Here is a 19,348-nt window from a genome sequence, read left to right on the forward strand (position 1 = left end):
CCCCTCACGTTCATATAAGCTTTAAATGCACGTTCTCTGCTGTTACATTGGTACAGTTTCCTCCCTGTAATTTGAAATTGAGTGAGAAAACCAGAGACCTGACTGAGGAATTTTCACATCCAGTGTGATACTGCAGTTGATTGCTGTGTTCATGGAGGAGCTGTGGTTTTCACCTTGGTATCTGGTAGATCGTACACAGTACGATGGCACCTACTGAAGTGGACTGGTCTGGAGGCTGGAGGTACCTAGGTAGTTACAGGATGGAGTAATCATGATATTATTATTCTATTTTGTGTGTATGAACTTAACCAGTAAGTATCTTGAACATGAGATTTGAGTGCATTGTATTTGTATTTTGTAAAATTGAAGACTTTAGGAAAAATACAGTGTCTCTTATTTTGCAATTACTCTCTTCCCTGGAGCTCGGAATACTTAATTTTTTTTTTTTTTTCATAAATTAGATTTAATTTTTGTGCTCTGTTGGTCCTGTTTTAGCATTAAATTGATGTTTATTACTTTTCCAGAAAGATTTTTTTTAATGCAAATACAGAACAAGGGTTTCAATTATAAGCCAGGCTGGTTTTTGCAAAGCACTAGACATTCCCTTCTTCTGTACAGTGGCTCTTTATGTTCCTCTTTATTACAGCTGAAATGTTGAACTGTGAAGCAGTGCCAGCTGGAGTGGCACAAGTGATTTCTCATGGTAACAGATGTCTCAGATATGGAATTACTGAAGGGCCAGATGGCCCCAATCCCTTTTCCCGTTGTTTAGCTGTCGTTCATTATTAGTAAATATGCCGTACTCTGTGTCAGTCAGGCAGGAAAGTGCCAATCGGATTGAAATAATTTCCATCTCTGATCTCTTTCGGTGATCTCTCCAGGCAGTTTCCTGCTGCCCCTCCTCAATAAGCAGCTGATACCTCTGCCTCAGATAGGTCTTTGCCTCTTCCATCACTTGCCACAGCCAGAATGCAGAAAAAAAGCAAGAAAAGTGGAAGAAACCAATGTTGCAGTGAAACATTCTCCTGGGTTTTGTTACAGGGGTTTTCATGCGGTGCGTGAAACACAATCTGTTTGTGTGCCACATTCTATTCTGCCCCTCTGGCAGGCTCCTTTGGTTAAACCAAATAATTTTTTTCCACCTTGCAATTTTTCTGCGCCTCTAGCTGGAGAGAGTCAAGCCTGCTAAGCAAATGTCCGTGACGCTGTTTCAGAAATGGTGGTCTAAAGGAGGTTTGTGGCTTGGATTCATAATTCAGTTTGAAAAGAGGGAGGTAAAAGATAGGATAATAGACTAGGAGGCAAACTAGGGTTAGAATTTTTTGAGATAATGGAAATACCATATCTGAATGTAGAATTACTGTAATTATTAGATAGTTCAGTGAGTTCAAGGACACAGAGGAACAGAAAATCAGTGAGATAGCAGTGAAAACAGTGACTGGCCCTTCACAGAGAAGTTCATCAAAAGTCAAAGCAAAATATTACAGCTAGGGCAATGGGAATGAGAAATAAATGGTATGTGTCTGTAATCCGGATAATACTTTTCTTTTTTCCTTATCAGTGATGCTATTGCTGAGATTAGAGCTGTCTGTATTGAAGAAATTGGTGTCTGGATGAAAATGTACAGTGATGCCTTCCTGAACGATAGTTATTTAAAATATGTTGGTTGGACACTACATGACAGGGTAAGTACTGTGCGTTACTGTACACAGCAGAGTATATTGTAGGAAACTGTTATACCACCCAAGACATGTTTAATATATTATCTTTGATTTATAACAAGATCGTTCTTTTTTCTTAGCTGTTAATTTAACTTTCAACCAGCTTATGTCAAGGTATTCACTTGAATTAGGACACAGTACTCCCAAACTGCACGCTTGGTTCATGTGCTTTTTGTGTTTTCCGTATCCCGTTAGAGAAGCTTAGTAGAAATGTTTCCACGGTGCTTTTCTAGAGGAGAAAGGAAAATCTCCTCAGATCACCCCGGAGAACCTTTGTGTCTGAATCAGAATGGAAAAGAGATTTCCAGATGTGTCTTCTATTTACATTGCCCGATAGTTTAAGGAAAGAGAACATCTCTGGGTCCCCAACAGACATCCCTGGCTCCACAACCCGTGGAGTTCTCATCAATTCATTCTCCCTTGAAGAATCTCTTCAAGGTTCTCTTTAGCTTTTTCTTCAAAAAATTGTTGAATCACCAGGTGGAAGAAAAAAGATTTATATCTGGAAGTTCTTTCCTGTCTCACCACAGTTCTTGGTAGTGATGGTATCCACAACATGCCTCTGCTGGGTGGCAGCAGGCAGCAGCAGGGGTAGCCCATTCCTAATGCTCACAGAACAGGGCTTGGCACTTCTGACTGTGTGGGGGTTTTGTACGCTGGACAGCAGCTGGGACTAGCTGTCCTCCCACTCTCACCAAAACCACTAGAAACACTTGTTTCGCTCTAAACTGTTGCTAACATCCAAGGAAAACAGATGAGACCTACGTACACTATTAAAACACACATTAAGTCCAGCAACCTGATTCAGACTAGTCTTTTTTCTAGGAGCACTGCTGGAAAATACAAAAGTTTTTTGTATTTTCATGTTCATTGTGATGACTTGCCTAACATTCTTTATAAAAATGATTTCTTCAGTAACTTTGGGCAGCATATTAACATTGAGGATATGACTGTCACGCTTTTGCTGAAGTCTAAACAAGTGCAGTTAGAAAAATGTTAGCTTTTGCTAATGAAAGAGTTTAGCTGCCACTGGTTCTGCTTTAGCTAGACCTGACAAGGATCTGCATTTTACCTTGGTTTGCACCAGCAATTAACCTGTGAAGAGTATCCTGTGTGCTTTAGAGACTAGATATGTGATGTCTTTCCTCACTAAATCTCTAGTTCTCAAACTTTAGCTTTACAAACTTTCCCCAAACTTTTACATTGCATGTCATTGCTACAAAACCTGATTAGTAGGAGGATCCTGCATACTGCTGCAGTCAACCATGACCACTGACTGTAGCGGCCTACACTTCCTCTCATTAAAGTCTGGACATGGTAACATGGTCATCACAGTGGTTTGAGGGGAGACCTGCTGCTCCATCTGCGTATCTCATTTTCAACATTGGTGTGCCTCACTAGTCGGCATACTTCAGGAAGACGGAGCTCATTGCTTCAAGTTATCAGATCAGCAGGGAGACCAACTCAGGTTGGAGGATTAGGATGTTAGGTGTAGTGGAGGGCTTTATTTTACTAGGGCTTTTAATTAAAAATAAATTATCCCTTGAATAATAGCAGTGGATTTTTTTGGAGCACATTCTAATCCTTGCAGAGCATTTCCACAAAGCAGCACTTCCAATGGGAGAGCAGAATCTAGTAGCGTTGCACTTCGTAGCTCTGAGTCCCCTTCTAGTATCTGTGAAGTCCAGCCATTTCTCACATAAATCCCTTTAACCATCTGTGAAATCCAGCCATTCCTCATGGCACTGCGTGTGACTGGTGTCAGCTTCTCACACTCTTTATCTGTCGTATCCAGCAATTTCTCATGTCTTGTCCAATAGTTTCTCACATCCTCTTCAGTTAACTTAACCTCAGGCTAGGGTCTAGTCATCTGCCTGCAGCCTTAACATATATTTATACCTCAGCTTTTTTTAAATTAATACATTCTTTCGTTTCAGAAAAACTTTAAATTACAGTGTTATGGTTAAAAAAATGGTTTTACATCTGGACCAGACACTGAAGAAATCTGTCAGGCTGCTCTCCTGCCTCTGCTTGCTTTGTAATATTTTTTCATTGCAAGTCTCAGAAGTGCCTTGAGGTTCTGAGTCTTTAAATCACAAGCTAATCTGTTTAATATCCTAGAATACATGATAAGTGATTTTTTTTTTTTTAATGTAGTGTGTTTTAATGTATAGAGTGAGACAGATTGCAAGTAGAGTAGGGGAAGAGTCAGGGGCAAGTGAGCCATATGTCAAAGGATGAAAGGGGAGTGAGACATTTGAGGAGGCACAGTAAGGAGGAAGGAAATGCAGTGGGAAGAATATGTTGAAAGAAGATGGAATAAGCACAAGTGAAAGATACAAGCCCTCCAAAAGTGCAAGATCACTTAATAGCATGGTTCTCATTGGCACTACCTGAAAAACTTGCCATTTGGTACCCAAGTTTCTTGGTTTTGCTTTTCTTTGACCAGAAGATAATCTTTGCTATGAAAGATATTTCAAATACTGAAAAAAATGAAGGCTGAGGCAGTAGTCATACGTTATTTCCATTTCATGTGAACAGAAGTCACCTCAAAATTACTAACTTTTCTGGAAGGTTGCTACTACAAAAAAGAGGAGGCAGCAGTGCAGGAAGCAGCAGTTCAAGTGAGCAGTTTCATAATCGACTTGACAAGTTGTACAAATTGAACCACAGGGAAGACCCAGTTCTTACACCTCTTTGTAGTGTGGTCTTCCAGAGGTAGGATACAGAAGTTTAGTTCTCTAATTTGGGAAATCTGTATATTTTGTATGTTAATCCTGTCTTCAGGATCCATTTCAGATAAATGTCTGTAAGGCTTTTTGGGGTTTATAGATTACTTTCTCATTTGTATATGGGTTTCTAGTTCTGCCTTTCTCTCTTTTTAAGCTTCTTTATCATTCCTGTAGATCAGGGAGCGTAAACTAAAGGTGTATAAAACTATAATGGAATTGCATAAAAACCTCTTAAAAAAAAGGAGTGTTAAATCAGACTGTCCAGTCTTAATTTTCACCTGTCTCATCGATGCATGGAGTTGTTTTGAAGCGATAATTGTGTCTTTAGATACCTAGACAACCATTGTTCTTAAACAGTTCCTAACACGTGAAAAAAGACTTTTTCTTCTTTGCATGCCTCTCCTTTACTTATTATCTATTTCTGTGAAAGGAATGAGCTCAGGGTCCTCTGGACCTCTGGATGGCGTTTGAATGCTTCGTTGTGATGGCATCCTAACTTAAAGGATGAAAATATTGAACTTGTCTTTACTGAAACTAGTTTTTCCAAACCTGTGAATGTTTAACTTTATATAATCTCCTTGGTACTTAATTTGCTCAGTTTTGGGAAAGTTTGAGAAGATAAAGTGCATCAGATAATACACAGTATCTTCATGAATGGTCTTGAGTGAGCATGTGCAGACGGAGCACAACTCTCTACTCCTTCCAGGAATACTCCTGCCACAGGTGCTGATGTGCTGCAGGACATTTTCATCTGTTTCTCTCTGGCAGTGTAACTGTTTCTGTCGTTAGGCAGCAGATTACCTCAAAATAAACCACCCTAGATCATCAAAAGGCAATGCATTGTATCGTGGTCGTCCCATAAACTGTGGGTGAAGATACACAGTAATTTTTACATCATTTCTCTACACAAGAGATACGAAAATAAACAGTGCAGTCTGCAGAAATATGGTAAGGCAAAGAGCTGAGCAAATTAATTATCTATTATTAAAACCTGATGAATTCTTAAAAAGAGTAGAATACCCTTACCCACCCAAAAAAAGAACTGCAAAAATCCAAAAGAAGCAGTGTGAAGTGTGAAAAGAGAGGAATGACTTTGCTGGCTCTCTTGACCATCCACCTGTTCCAAAATACTTAAAACTGTCTTTGGAGGGCTCGAAAAGCATCGTCTCTATGTGGTCTCAGCCTTGGTCTGGCGTGTGAGCTGACACATAGCCGTGCACCTTTAACGACCGTTTTGGCAGCGGTGGTCTCCCGGAACCATGAGGGGAGTCTGGTTCTCATTGGGAGATGGTAAGCTAATACTCAAAAGTACAGCTGCAGGGAACATGACCAACAATCTCAGGTGGCTTGAGGCCAGGCTGTAGATCGCTGTGAGACTTACACCAGAGTTACCAACCGGTGGGTCAAGATTTGTGATTTGCATATGTAAAAGATAGGAAAATGGTGTGCTTCCATCAGGATGGATTCTTTTCCACAAGTCTGCCATATTAAAGAGAATTTTGAGTAGAGCATGACTCTCCCAGACAATTGTAGGCTGCCCCACACTGCTGGCATGAAAGGTGTATGTATTGCTTTTTGCTTCGTTAGCACTGGTAACAATTTTTTGCTGCGGATTTTTTGCCTGGAGGATTATCTCAACAAAAACAGGGAAAATGTGAGAACTGTTTGTTGTTAAAAATTGTTGATAAGCATTTGATGGTTTTGGTTCAGGTTCTAATTTAAAATTGTAAATAAAAGAAAGAATCAACAGTTAAATACTAGTGTGAAGTTTCTCATATTCCTGAAAATTAATCTATGCAACAAAAATAATGAAGATATCTAAATAATTATCTGAAAATGCTTGGAGAGAAGGGGAATTACAGGACTAATTAGACTAGAGAAAGAGGCGATGACAGTGTGGATGAATTCAGGATTCTGCAATAATCAAGTGTCACAATTATAAATTGGACAAAATTCCAAGTCGGTTTATTTTTGTGGAAGACGAAACTCAGGAGAATGGAAGGTCTTAGTTTTAGAGTGCTGATAATGCAAATATTTTGTCCATTATTTACTTAGAAAATGGCAAGGCTTTCCTTTGAGCTGTGTTCTTTCTGCCTGTAAGGCATAGACAGACAGCTGGAAAGCAATGCTCCTTTTCTTGAACTGGATTAAAGATACTGCATGGTCGCGAGTATTTGCTGCCTTAGGTTGACTCATTCACTGTGAAATTCAGCTCAGAATTGCAGAGAATGTGGCTAAAATCTAGCCTGGAAAATGTTTTTTCCTTATTCCGTTCCTGCTTAAGGTAGAGGTATGTGTATCTGCAGTGGTTCTCATGGACAGTCATATTTTCTAGTAAGACTATTGGTTATTCACAGCTTTCTGTAGCAGTTTGAGTGCTCAGCTATGTTTGCCTCTAAAAAGTTCTTCCTCCCATAAGCTAAGTAGTCTGTTGTAATTTTAATTTATTATTTCTTTTCCTACCCACTGTGCACATAAAAAGTGACAATTAGTTTTTCCCTCTTCCTTCAAAGCAAACTAACTTTTTTTGTTGTGCTACAAAGATTTTTACAGAAAGTTTTCTTCGTTAGCTCTTGTGTCCATTCCATAAAATAAAAAAAAAAAAGGCCCAGGCCTTTTTTATTTTATATTCCTTCTTGTATCTTGTATTCATCTTGTGTTTGACCTCGTAATTAATTCATTAGTTAAATAAATTAATCTCTTAGTTTTGGTGTCTCTTCCTGTCCTTGCCCTACGTCACTGTTTGCAGCTTTTACCTTAATTCTTGGGAGTTACCCTAACTTTAGCATTCCCCCCTGCTGCCTTCCTTGCTGGATAGGAAATTTCTCCTGTGTTTCTTTCCCCAAAATGTGTTTGGCGTGTTAAGAGCTCGTGTAACTTGCATGATTTTCACAGTTCCTGAAACATCTTGTATCTATCTTGTTGATGGTCTACGGCAGATTGATTGCTACTCCAGTGGTCTGGACTGGAGTGCGGTGTATCCACGTGCACCTTCACTTCTGCCTGCCCTAGGTTCGTGTCTGGGTCACTGCTGTTTTACGCTTTCCCTTAGGATCCTGCCACTAATCTCCACTGACTCTATTTTAAAACCTCCTTAACAGGATTAGCAAGCTGACATGCAGGGGCTTTTCCCTCTCCGAAGAGATGAATTCCATCTTTGACCAGCAGTTTGAAAACCAGACCTTTTTGCTATTGGGGAAAGTCCTTCTCCTGTCATTTCTCTGCCAAGAAAGGCAGTTATTTCCAGGGGCAGCCTCTGTGTCTCCCAGGCCTTCGTCCTCAGCTAGAGGGGCCAGGTATAACACAACCTTTTCCTCTTCCTCACCTGCTGCTGCAGTCACTTGTCTTCTGCCTCGGCTCTGGTGAGCGGCGGCAGAGCAGTAGCCTTGTTCAGTATGCTTCCGTTAGCACCTGCCTTCAGGCTCCAGGCTGGCCATGCCAGTACCGAGTGTTCCAGGTGCGCTTCCCATCTGCCTCGCTTGGTTTGCTCGCTTAAGATTTATAGAGACTCGCAGTGTCAGGCCAGCACTTAACTCTGGGACCACAGTGTTTGGTGACGTCCGCAAGGGCGTTGGGCTCCCCATGGGGTCCAAACATTCTCTGCATAGTTCCCAAGTCTCACTGCTGTTCACACTGAATTTTTTTCTGTACCGAACTGATGCAGAGTTTTGCCTTTTGGGACCACGCCGCTGGCTGACTAACAAGCCATCTGCTCACAGACAAGACAGTCTTCAGTGGAGTTGTCACTGAACCTGCTGCCTCATGGGTGCTCATCAGTGGTGTTCACTACATGCCAAAACTCAGGCTGATCCTCTGTGGCTAAATAAGCAAAGGCCATAAGAGACTTGTGTCCTCTGCTGATGATTCATGGTGACTCCAGAGATCCTGGCCTTTCCAAATGCCACATGACAGGGGAAACACCGTTTCTGGTACTGCAACACGAATACCATTAAAAGCGGGATGACAAGCAGCATTTCTCTGTGCTTTTTTTAGCAGTTGATCACATCCGTATGAAATTTTTCTTAAAGTTATTTTCTGTACCTTTATGGATCTTAGGAATAGATCCTTTAAACATAACTTTCATCTCATTAACTTTCTGTGCAGTGGCAGACAGAACATTCCCTAGAAGAGAGCACGAGTGCTCAGAGACTCCTCACAGAAATAAAGAGATGATTTCTCAGGAGCAACTCAAGAGGAGTTCAAGGAAAAGTTCTTCTGAAAATCCACCTGTCAACTTCTGTCATTCTTTTATCTTCTATTTCAGTTCTTGAAATAGAAGGGGAATTAGGAAGGAGGAAAGAAACTTATGGATTTTTAGCCTGTGGTTTTATGTCAGTTTGTGAATGTTCTTTTAATTTTTAGCTTGAGCAGTTTTTTCAGTAGAGACTTGTTTATAGAATAGACAGGCTCAGAAACTAAGCCCTCTGGGTATGGAGGTACTTTTTATGAAGTTCAGTAATTTCTATTAGTTCTTGAGCAGCTTAAGGGCTTTGGACTTGGTAGCGTACTCACTTTCATAAAAGTAGGTTCACACTGCAGTGAACTCTACAGATTATATTTGAGCAGGTTTGTGTTTGTAACCTTTTTGCTATCTACAAATATTTTTCAACAAGAATCCATGGTTTGCTGAGACTACACAGCTGAGCCGAGTTGTACACCTGCAGCCAGCCAGGCGATGTGCACATGCACAGGGGATCCAGCCCGTCTCTTCATGGTCAATGTTCCTAAGGCGACAAACCTTGGTCCATAGGCACTGTCTCATGACGCCCGTGTTTCCTGCCTACAGCCCACCAGACCAAAGCAGTCTCCATCCAAAGAGCAGCTGGGAATGAGCTGCTGCCACCAGAACAACTCAAGACGGTCAGACTCAGCAGCTCTTCTTCCCAAGGACACCTCAGGCTGTGGCTTGGATGAGTTGTTCTTGTGGCAGCAGCCTGCTCCCCACTGGAAGTCTCTCAGGCCTTTTTGCATCCTTCAACCTGTGCCTGTCCATGGTGAGAGATGGGATGTAGAAAATTGTAGAGGAATAAATCCAGTGTATTATTTCTGTCCCTGGAACAAAGACAGACACTGCTTGGAGGTGGCAGAGTTGCTTGAGGAGGCCACACACTGCCCATGTTCGGTCATCTGGAACACTCGTGCATTGATTGGTTGTAACACCAGATACCAGGCAGAAGGTGCTGGGACCTGTAGTCTAAATAGCCACACAGTCTTCACCAAACACCTGGAGGTCATACATCTTTATTTTGTGCTTACTTGCTACATTCATTACTTTTTTGTGGAGTTACTTGAAAGGGAAGCAGTAACAGACATTTAAATGGTAGTATATTAAATTCTTTATATATGCAAATAGGGAGAAAATTTAACATTGTTTGTGGGCAGCTGCATGTGGTTTTTTGGTTATAGCTGAATTGCAAATTGGCTTTGGTAACTCATCTGCATAGAATTTTAAATGAACATTAAACAAATTACAGTATGATAGTATTTAATATTCATGTGCATTTGATTAGGTTATTCTATCAGCTAATCTTAGTGTGTTTTATTTAGCAAGGTGAAGTGAGGTTGAAGTGTTTGAAAGCTCTTCAGAGCCTGTATACCAACAGAGAGTTATTTCCAAAACTGGAGCTGTTCACTAATAGATTCAAGGTAAGAAGAAATACAATTTTTGGAAGCAGAACAGAAAATACAATTACCATCTATCTCATCCTGTTGCAGTCTTTGGGTCATGTATATTATATGCTAATATAAACTCATTTGTTTCTGACAAGGCTTGTAACTGCAGTGGTAAAACTGTATTACTGAAAGCTGAGATGAAGCCAAATTAATTTTACAATGTTTATCTTGTAAGATTTCTCAGACTTGGCCAGGATGATTATTTATCTCTTTGTGTTATTGATTGTTTATATAATGTCGTTATTCAACTGCTTGTACCTATTTAATTTTAGATTTATTGAATTTTTAAAATGTCTACTGCCTGTTTCGCACAATCAAAAATGTATCTAAAAGTAACAGCTAGTAACAAAAGCTTGTTCATAAGACAGTTTTTCAGCTGAGTATGTGCTTGTGTTTGGAGGAAGAGACACCTTGATCTGCATCACAATACACAGTGAAACACCTTGCTGCAAAACAGGAGTTTACACTGTGATTTTAGACGAACCCCTGAGCATGATTGTCCTGTTTAGGAGAGAAATATTGGAGGAGTATTTCATAGGGTTTTTTTCAATAGCACAAACACTCTGACTTTTTGCTTAATATCTTGATGGAAACGTGGCATTATTTCACAAGTTAATTATCTGAGGAGAGGAGTGTAGAAATACCGTCACTGCTTTTGTTTGGATGCTCTGCAAGGAAAGGTCTTGGGCACTGTCACCACGTCACTTGGCATCTTTTACCATTGTGTCCTAGAGAAACACAGAACTGTGGTAAAGGCTACCCACCAAGGAAGACTAATTTATTTTTTTTAATTTAAAACATGATTATAATGATGATGCAAAATTATGTTTGGGAAAGAAATGGATATGATTGATTTATTTTTGTTTAAATCATGATTATATAATGCTGATGAAAAATTCTGTTTAGAAAAGAAGTGAAGATTTAAATACTCATAAATAACTACCGTGTAATTAACTTCTCACTGTGGATTTTACACTGCTTCACTGGTTTTGTCTGTCATTGCAGTTACTATTAGCTCCTTCAGTTTGATCTAGGAAAGAAGAAAATACAGAAAACCTGTCATAGCTTCCCTGTTTGTCAACAATTGTTAAAAACGTAGTGCTAATAAGCCTTCTACCACATTTGCTTGAGGCGGAGAAAAAAGATGCTTAAACAGCAGTAAAGTCTCGATATTAAGGAAGGCTTTTTGTCGAAAATGATAGTTGTATAATAGAACGAACGCTTTATTAATAATTACTCCAATTGGAGATTTTTATGGGCAGGTTAAATACGTATCTGTCAGGAATGAACTGAGTGTAGTTGACTTTAAAGCAGATGAAACCAGATCATTTTGTGAGACCACCTGAGGGCCTCTGTTCTTCTAATCCTCGAAAGTCAGTTTCTGGGACTATTGCAGTGAAGTTTCCTGTCATGGAATAGTTCCTGGCAAACAGGTTCAGACCTCAGACTGCTTCTGTAATGCCGCTGTAAGGCTGGTTTGTTACCGTCTCCGCACAACCAGAAATACTAGTTAACTCTCCAGAAAAAAGAACCCTCCAACTCTGCTGGTTTTCTTGTACCATCTGTGCAGACTTAGAGACTTGTTTGTATTGACTCTTTCTGTGATTCTGTTTATTTCAAAATTGGCCTTTATCTGCTTCTCTGTGCTAGAAAATGTGCTTCTTGTAGCCTCCTGTAATTTGTTAGAGAAAATGCTACTTTGAGTCTGAACCTGTCCCATCCACCAGCAAAACTTTTCAAGGCAGTTGGAGGCACTTTGAGAAAGAGCTACTCAGTGACATACTTCAGCGAACTGCAGGAACATGAGGCTTCTGAATACTTCCTCCTGACTTTCACACAGTATAGACGATTTTCTCTGTTAGAAGAAGTTAGGTGAGCCTGTGCACTGCTGCTTGGTTTAGAATGGCACAAGGAATTTCCATTTCTGTCAAAAAGATTCAGTCAAAAGGGGGCTCTGTTAGGAACCCTCCTCTTTCTTCTGTTACGTTAAAGCTGTTTTTATTAGAGAAATTCATGTCAATATGAAATAAATTAGAGAAAAGCTGAGTTCGAAGTCTCTGTGAGCCTGGAGAACAGATATTTGTAACATGATTTATCAGTTTTGGTTTCCAGCCACATCAAGAGAACAAAAAGCTGGCATTGCCGAAATGCCTGCCTTTGGATTTACAGCTGTGCTGACAGGGATGCAGGCTTTGACACTGAGATGGAGCAAAGTTTCAAATTAATGCTTTTTGAGTCTGTGATACATTACTCAAATGTCTTTGACATTTCCTCATCAGACTTTAATTGACCTGCACCTTTCGGCTGGTGTTCAGCTCAATCCATTCAAGCTGTCAAGAGGAATCTCTCTAGAGACCTTCTAGCTGTGTGAAATATAAGTTCATTTGATCCGGAATGCCTTGTACAGCGGTGTCAATACTTCACCACTTTCCAGATAGCTGTGGCAAGGAGCTGATAACGTCACTTCTCCAAAGGAAAGATGTGTGTTGTTTCCGGCAATTGTGTTTCTAGGAGTTAGGTGATACGCTAGAAAATAAGCTTTGCTCATCAAAAAAAAATTTGTCCATTGAAGAGGAGACTTGTGTTTTCCATCACGAAGTCCTGTCGGATACAAACATTACCTGAAGCCATATGGAAAATACATGAATTATCTCTGTTGCAGTCAGTGCCAAAGTCAAGCCACCAGCAGATTTAGGTGCAGCGGTTTAATTCCGGTCGCTCACCCCTGACCCTGTGCAGGAGAGTGCTGTCTCCAAGGCCTGCGAGGCAAAAGGAGACAGATTCGCTCTTCAGCCCGCCTTGTTCACAGCCTAATCCGGAATTGCAAACTGATCCTCACAGACAGGGAAAATTAATATTTCAAGTTTTAAATAAAGGCCTGTGCCCTCTTCTACTGCTGTACAGTGGTGCAGGAAATTTCTGTCAAAGCAGGTTGAGCAGCTGGGTCTTGCTGAACCACGGGAGTTACGCCTTCCAGAGGCTTTGGGTGTTAGGTCTCATTTCCAAAGATCTTGGTGCCTGGCTGGCAGGTGCCATCACACAGAGCTGCTTGCACCAAGGCAGAAAATAAGAAATGACGCATCTACACTTTATTTTAAGCCTGATGTTTCTGGGAAGAATTGAGAGAACAGTCATTTTGGATAAGAAAACATTGTCACGTCAGTCGGTTTCAGAGTCCAAACAGGATTTCAGATTCAGAGAGTACCTCTTGCTCTATGGGCAGGAGAGAAGATCCCTTCCATCCTTACTCCTTCGTGTGCCGTTAGTCCCCTCCCTGTGGTATTCTGGAGTTTAAGATACACTTTGTAGGAGTATATGAAATTCCACTGAAACTTCTAAGATTCTATCTCTGGCTATCCTTTCTCTTGATGTTGTTGTTATTAGTTGTTGTTTCTTGGCCAAAAACTTAGGGAAAATTGACAGCAATTTTTTTTGTCTTGTCCATACACGGAATTTCCTGTTTGGAAAATTGTTTCACTGTTTGAGGCTCTTTGTGGACTTCTTGCTGTCTCTAGAACTGTCTAGATACAACACTTAAATGCATCAAGTTTCCCAGGAACTTAACAGTGATTGATAGAATCAGATTGATTGAACAGTCATTGGGGCACAGAGTATCTCTACAGACCTGGTGGTGTTGAGAGGTGACACTTGAGACAGCCACAGTGAATTCTTTATGTACTATTCCTGAATTTCAACATTGAAATAAGCATCAGTGGCTCAATAATCACCTTCAGCCTTTAAACGCCTGGAGTAGAGGTGAACACCTTTATTTTTTCCTGGTTTGTTCTTGGTGACTTTCACTGGCGTTTCCTAGCACTCGCCTTGTTTCTGTTCCAGTCCTTGACTTCTATTTTTTCACATCTCAAAATGTCACATAGTACCTAGTCCTTCCTGAAGCAGGTCAAGCCAGAGAGATTGAGTTTTATTTTCAGATGGCCCAATTTCTTTTCATTAACTTGGTCAGTCAAGCAAAGAGCATCAAGACATACTGCATTTTTATGGATGGATAGAAATTCTCCCCAGATAGGGAGGACGGCATACACTAATCACATCTATTTCTGGTTGCCAGTAAAACAAACTGAAACTAAGGAGGAAGAAACCCTTAGGAGACTTCTCATAACCACAGGGTCCTTAGAAGTTATAAAATCACTGCATTAGATTGTCTCCACTAGAAAGATTATCGAAAATAAAAAGCCAAACCATGCAATTTCTCACTTAGCTGTGGAAGGTCCGTAGTGTAATTCTTGAGATCAACTTTAAACCTGAAGATGCAGCCAGGAATAAAGGCCAAAACTTTATAGGTAATATGCCGATGTATATATTCAGGTGTAATTTTTTTCATGGTATTTCCAAATGTGCATATATGCAGCATCCATGGCTCTAAAATTATTTGTTTTCAGAGAGGGGAAGAACAATTTTTCTGCTGTCATCCAGCCCAAGTACATTCCTTTTCAGGAAAGAACTGTTACAGTGCTTCAACTCCAAAGTCTGCTTGCTTGTTTTCTGGAAAATGAACAAGTATAAGGACTGTTTGTGAAGCACTTCATGCCTGTGTACTTGCCTATTGTTCCATTGTGCGTTTAGCACACAGCTTCCCAAGATGTACGTTACATAGCTGAATAATACTAGAGGGCTTTCATGTGTCTAATTAAAAGATCTTTCTCCCCGAGGGTGTTGTCTTGTAATCTATAGAATTCTTCATCTGATAGCTGTTTGCGTGTTTCTGGTTTGTCACTGCGGTGAAATTCCTTTTCAGGATCGCATTGTATCAATGACGCTTGATAAGGAATATGATGTTGCCGTGGAAGCCATTCGATTAGTCACGCTAATACTTCAGTGAGTATTTTTCAAAACCAGTACATTCCCTTTGAAAGTTACCGAAGCTGGAAATGTTTAATTGCCGTGATTTCTTTGCTCATGTAATGAAGTGAATCTGTTACTTTACACTTAGTATGAAGTTGAACCAGCTATCTAATAATATGGTATGATGCTAAATAAGATGTTCCATCTTGTGGAAATACAGTAGTCAAAGTATAAATTTGTATTGATGTATCGAGGCTATTAGTGCAGGCGTTGTTGTGGAAGAATGCCAAAAGGCATTTGTGCCATTTGCCAAGGGCAAAATGATTGTCCTCCCCTAAACAGGTACTTGTGGGTTACATTTGCTAAAATAACTCCAGCAACAACTAAGCAAAGATCCAGCGTTAGGAGATTTGATTACCTGACACGGCTGAAAAGAGAGTAACCTGGTAAATAAGGTGACAGGGGGAAGATGCTAGCGGTTACATGGAGGTGGCAGAGGTGGCTTGCTCTGGTAAACACTTGGCCATGCTGGAGGAGACATGCTTCCAGGCCCCTGTCTCTTTCTTAAAGACATGCAGTGGCAGTGGCTTCCCTGAGGCAAAGATCACCCCACATGCTGTTTGAATCAGCCTGTCCACAGCAGCCTCGTGAGAGTGCTGCTGGAGCAGCACGGCTGTGCTTTTTATTATATATTAATTAAAACATCTGTTACAGAAAGTCTGTTTTACAAATAGATGCGTAGGAATTTCTGCATCATACTTTGTACCCAGTGGCTCCACTTTGAAGAACATTTTTGGACAGGCAGAATTTGGATGACAGATTAGACTAGCTTTTCCTCATAGTAGAGAAGTGTGGACTTTGTTTTTTTACTTATGGGTCACTCTGCTTTACACATACTAGACTTGTAATACCAGGAAAAAAGGAAATCTCATACTGTTACATTTTAGAGGCAACTATAATAAACATGTTCACAAATGAGATGTAGAACACATCCATTCCCTACTTTATTAGCAATGTTTGGGAACACTGGAAGATTTTGGGTCAGAAGTTATCCAGCGCACCTTTTTTCCCCCATCCTGTTTTCTCTTTGGTTGCATGATGAAAACATAGCGAAAAGCATTTAGCACCAGGAGACCGTGGGTCACGCTGGACAGCACAGGGCACTATTCGGGCAGGTAGGAAGTCCAAAAGGGTGTCATGAACAGTCATGGTGGGGAATGACCACTTAAAAATTATTTGTAGAAGAAGCCACGTGATGTGTAGAGTCCTGATACATGACTGTTTCTGATGAATGCTGACTGCACCAGGAGGGAGGTCATATTCCTGTATGTGACAGTGGGGATAGTTTGATACCTTTGATGGAATATAGTTGTTCCAGGGCTCATAGCATTTTTCAAAAATACTGCTGAAAAATGCAAGTTTTTCTGAGTTTCATAAAATGCACACACAAAATCTGCCTTGAGCCCAGAAACTGCAGAATCCCCAACTATGTCATTTACCCAAGACAAAGGTAAAAGGTGGCTTGTTCTTGTCAGTAAATAATTACAGAAAATAAACTTTCCATCGTTTTTCATCCAGCACAGCAGGGTACAATCAGATTCAGTTCTTTGATGTGGCAAATGAAGTCTACATCTAGTCAGCACAACGACTACTGTGAAAGCGGTAGACAATTTATTTTATCAGCATTATTGTCATTCTAAATGCAGACCGTGATTCAATCCTAAAGTAATTATGTCGATGTGGTTGGTGGATGCACACTGTTAGTTCTCTGTCCCCACTTTGTGGTGTAAACCGGTTTAGTTTTCTGCCCGTACCCAGAGCATTTCTGTGCCTTCTCCCAGTGCTGAGGCATTTTTATCTGCCTGGCATGCAATGACATTTTCCTCGTGTAACATTCTAGGTTTTTATTTTAATAATGATTGATAATGAGCATTGGGCAAGATGTGATGGTCTGAGTAATGAAGGAGGGCAAAATTTGAAAGCAGTGATGACCTTGTTTCTGTAATATTTTATATGTATTTTTATACAAAAGAAGAGACGGAAAAGAAGAGAAGGAAATCAGACAAGCTTTCAATCTTACAGGCCCTTTAAATATCTCTGTATTTGGAAACTGAACCAAAGATCCTTGAAGTCAGTGTTCAGCCATTTAGGAGTGTTTATAAAGGAAGTCAGTCTTGTAGCTGTCAGAAGCAAGTTGTGGGAGGTGAGGGGATTGAAACTGAACGTTTTTTTAGTTCAGGTGTTACTTTCTGACTCTTTCAGTGGAAGCGAAGAGGCTCTGTCCAATGAAGACTGTGAGAATGTTTATCACTTGGTGTATTCAGCGCACCGGCCTGTTGCAGTAGCAGCTGGAGAATTCCTTCACAAAAAGTAAGTTCTCAGTTGCCCTGGGGAAAGACCAGATTTGTGAATGCGTCCTCGTAGGGGTAAGATCGAAAGGCAAAGGAACAATAGAGTGAAAGATCTCAATTTAGCGAATCAGGTATTTAATTTAGAACAGATACTTATTCTCTTGTTTAAATTCAAGACCTAAAGACCTGAAGAAACCAAGTTTACCTCTTTCTTGCTCTAAAATTCAGATGACTTTTCCTAACTCCTCAAGGACTCAATATACAAAGGCTGCATAAACCCCTAAAATGTGGTTTAAATCCTGCAGCTCTTGCTGAATTCCTGTTGTAACAATATATAGGACCGATACATCCCTGATGGTCTACCTGATAGGCAGCCATCATTTTTACAAGGTTCTAAACCAGTTTATTTCAAAACCACAAACTTGAGAAGTTTTTATGTAGTAATAATGAAGAAGTTTGTTTCTAAACTCACTGACTTCCCCTAAAAATCCATTACGCTGTGGCTACATCTTTCACGTGCCCAATAAGCGAAAGCAGATGAGCTGGCTTTTCCGAGGGGTGAATCATACTGCATCAGTGACTATGACCAGGACATTGCCACATCATAGGAGTTAACCTTTTCATTCTTAGCAGTAATTTTCTTTTCTCCCTTCATAGGTTGTGACATTAGAGTTCTTTAGTATATTTATAGAGTATTTGTATCTGAATCCAGGTAATCTAATTTTTCATGCCAAGAAACATGATAGAAAAAATTACGTAAGAACATCAGTTTTCATTTGCCATTGTTCTAGTTTTCTGTGTTTTATTAGTGATTTAGAAGTCCACATTGCGATCGTAAGCTTCCTTTGGTGGATTTCTTGAATTCCATCTTTGTGGTCAGACATGACCTGTTTCAAGGAATTAATTTATGAAATTCAGTTAAATTTAGTTTCCTACCTGACATTTTACAAGTTATATAGGAAAGGGTTGGGTTCTTTTTAAAAATATATGCTGAAATTCCTTTGTTAATCAACATGTGACAAAATAATTTTGAAATATGTTCCCAAGGTAAATGAAGATACACCTGCCCCATAGCGCACTTAGCGTAAAGTCAAAACTTTATCCTAAAAATTTCTTTACAACGAGATACTGTGCTGTGTTCTATAAATGTCACTCAAGGCAAACAGCATTGAGAGGAGATTGTCCCATTCCTGACACTCACTTTCTCTTGGTTTCTGCTAACACATTAGAGCCGGTGCGCCAGTTAAATATCACTTTATATGTGTAAGCTAGCCAGTAGGCTTTCCTTCTGCATTTAGGCAAGGAAAGCAAATAATACAGAGGATCAGTGACTCAACCCTGAGCTGCACATTTGAAGATATTTCAGCACCTGCAGAGATTCTTGTTTCTTATCTATATTAAGATAAGCAACGGGGAAGAGGTGATGTTTTTAAAATACAGCCTTTGTGCGTAACTCATCCTTCTCCTTTCAGTTAATTATAGTAGTGCAATCAGAATCCTGTGTTTCACATTTCTAACTTGCTTTGTGACTGTAGTTTCACTCTAAAAGCAGGGAACAGTTTTCAGACTTCGCAAACTAGAACAATCCCTGCTGTAATCACAGTGTAGGCCCATCGAATCTGAGTGGTGAGGGCAGTTTGTACTTACCCGTATATCAGGGAACTCATCACAGAATGTATAATTCACCTAGAAAAAGCCCAAACAAATTGACTGGTAGCTTGCTTTGTCCTTTATGCTGCTGTTGGTACCTGAAGCAGGTGGTTTAATGGGATGTCAATTTGTTTAATGGGATGTCAATTTGTTTGCACTGTATCCCAGTGTGACCACAGTGAGGATACAACCTCAATTTTTTAAGGCACTAGTGGAATAAGTACTACCAACCATTGAAAGACTTGACAAGCTAAAAATGCAAAACTATACAAATTACGCAAATACATAAACCTATGCAAAATCCTTCAATATAAATACGTTTTGGAGAGCTTTTTCCTTTGTGAAATTCCTCCAGCCCTGTGAACTTAAAGACTGAAGATAAATTTGTCTCTTCAGACAAGTAGAGGTCATGCCCTCT

General features: G+C 40.1%; 1 protein-coding gene across 1 annotated transcript in view; it reads left to right on the forward strand.

The window, feature by feature from the left end:
• Positions 1-19,348, forward strand: part of STAG1 (stromal antigen 1) — a 149,356-nt gene that overhangs the window by 78,070 nt on the left and 51,938 nt on the right. The window contains exons 9-12 of the mRNA XM_010134146.1: positions 1,562-1,685; positions 10,001-10,099; positions 14,883-14,962; positions 17,192-17,299. Coding sequence (XP_010132448.1) covers positions 1,562-1,685; positions 10,001-10,099; positions 14,883-14,962; positions 17,192-17,299 — 411 coding nt within the window. The remainder of the gene's footprint in view (positions 1-1,561; positions 1,686-10,000; positions 10,100-14,882; positions 14,963-17,191; positions 17,300-19,348) is intronic.

Source organism: Buceros rhinoceros, unplaced genomic scaffold, assembly GCF_000710305.1.
Source record: "Buceros rhinoceros silvestris isolate BGI_N320 unplaced genomic scaffold, ASM71030v1 scaffold9384, whole genome shotgun sequence".
Classification (NCBI taxonomy): Eukaryota; Metazoa; Chordata; class Aves; order Bucerotiformes; family Bucerotidae; genus Buceros; species Buceros rhinoceros.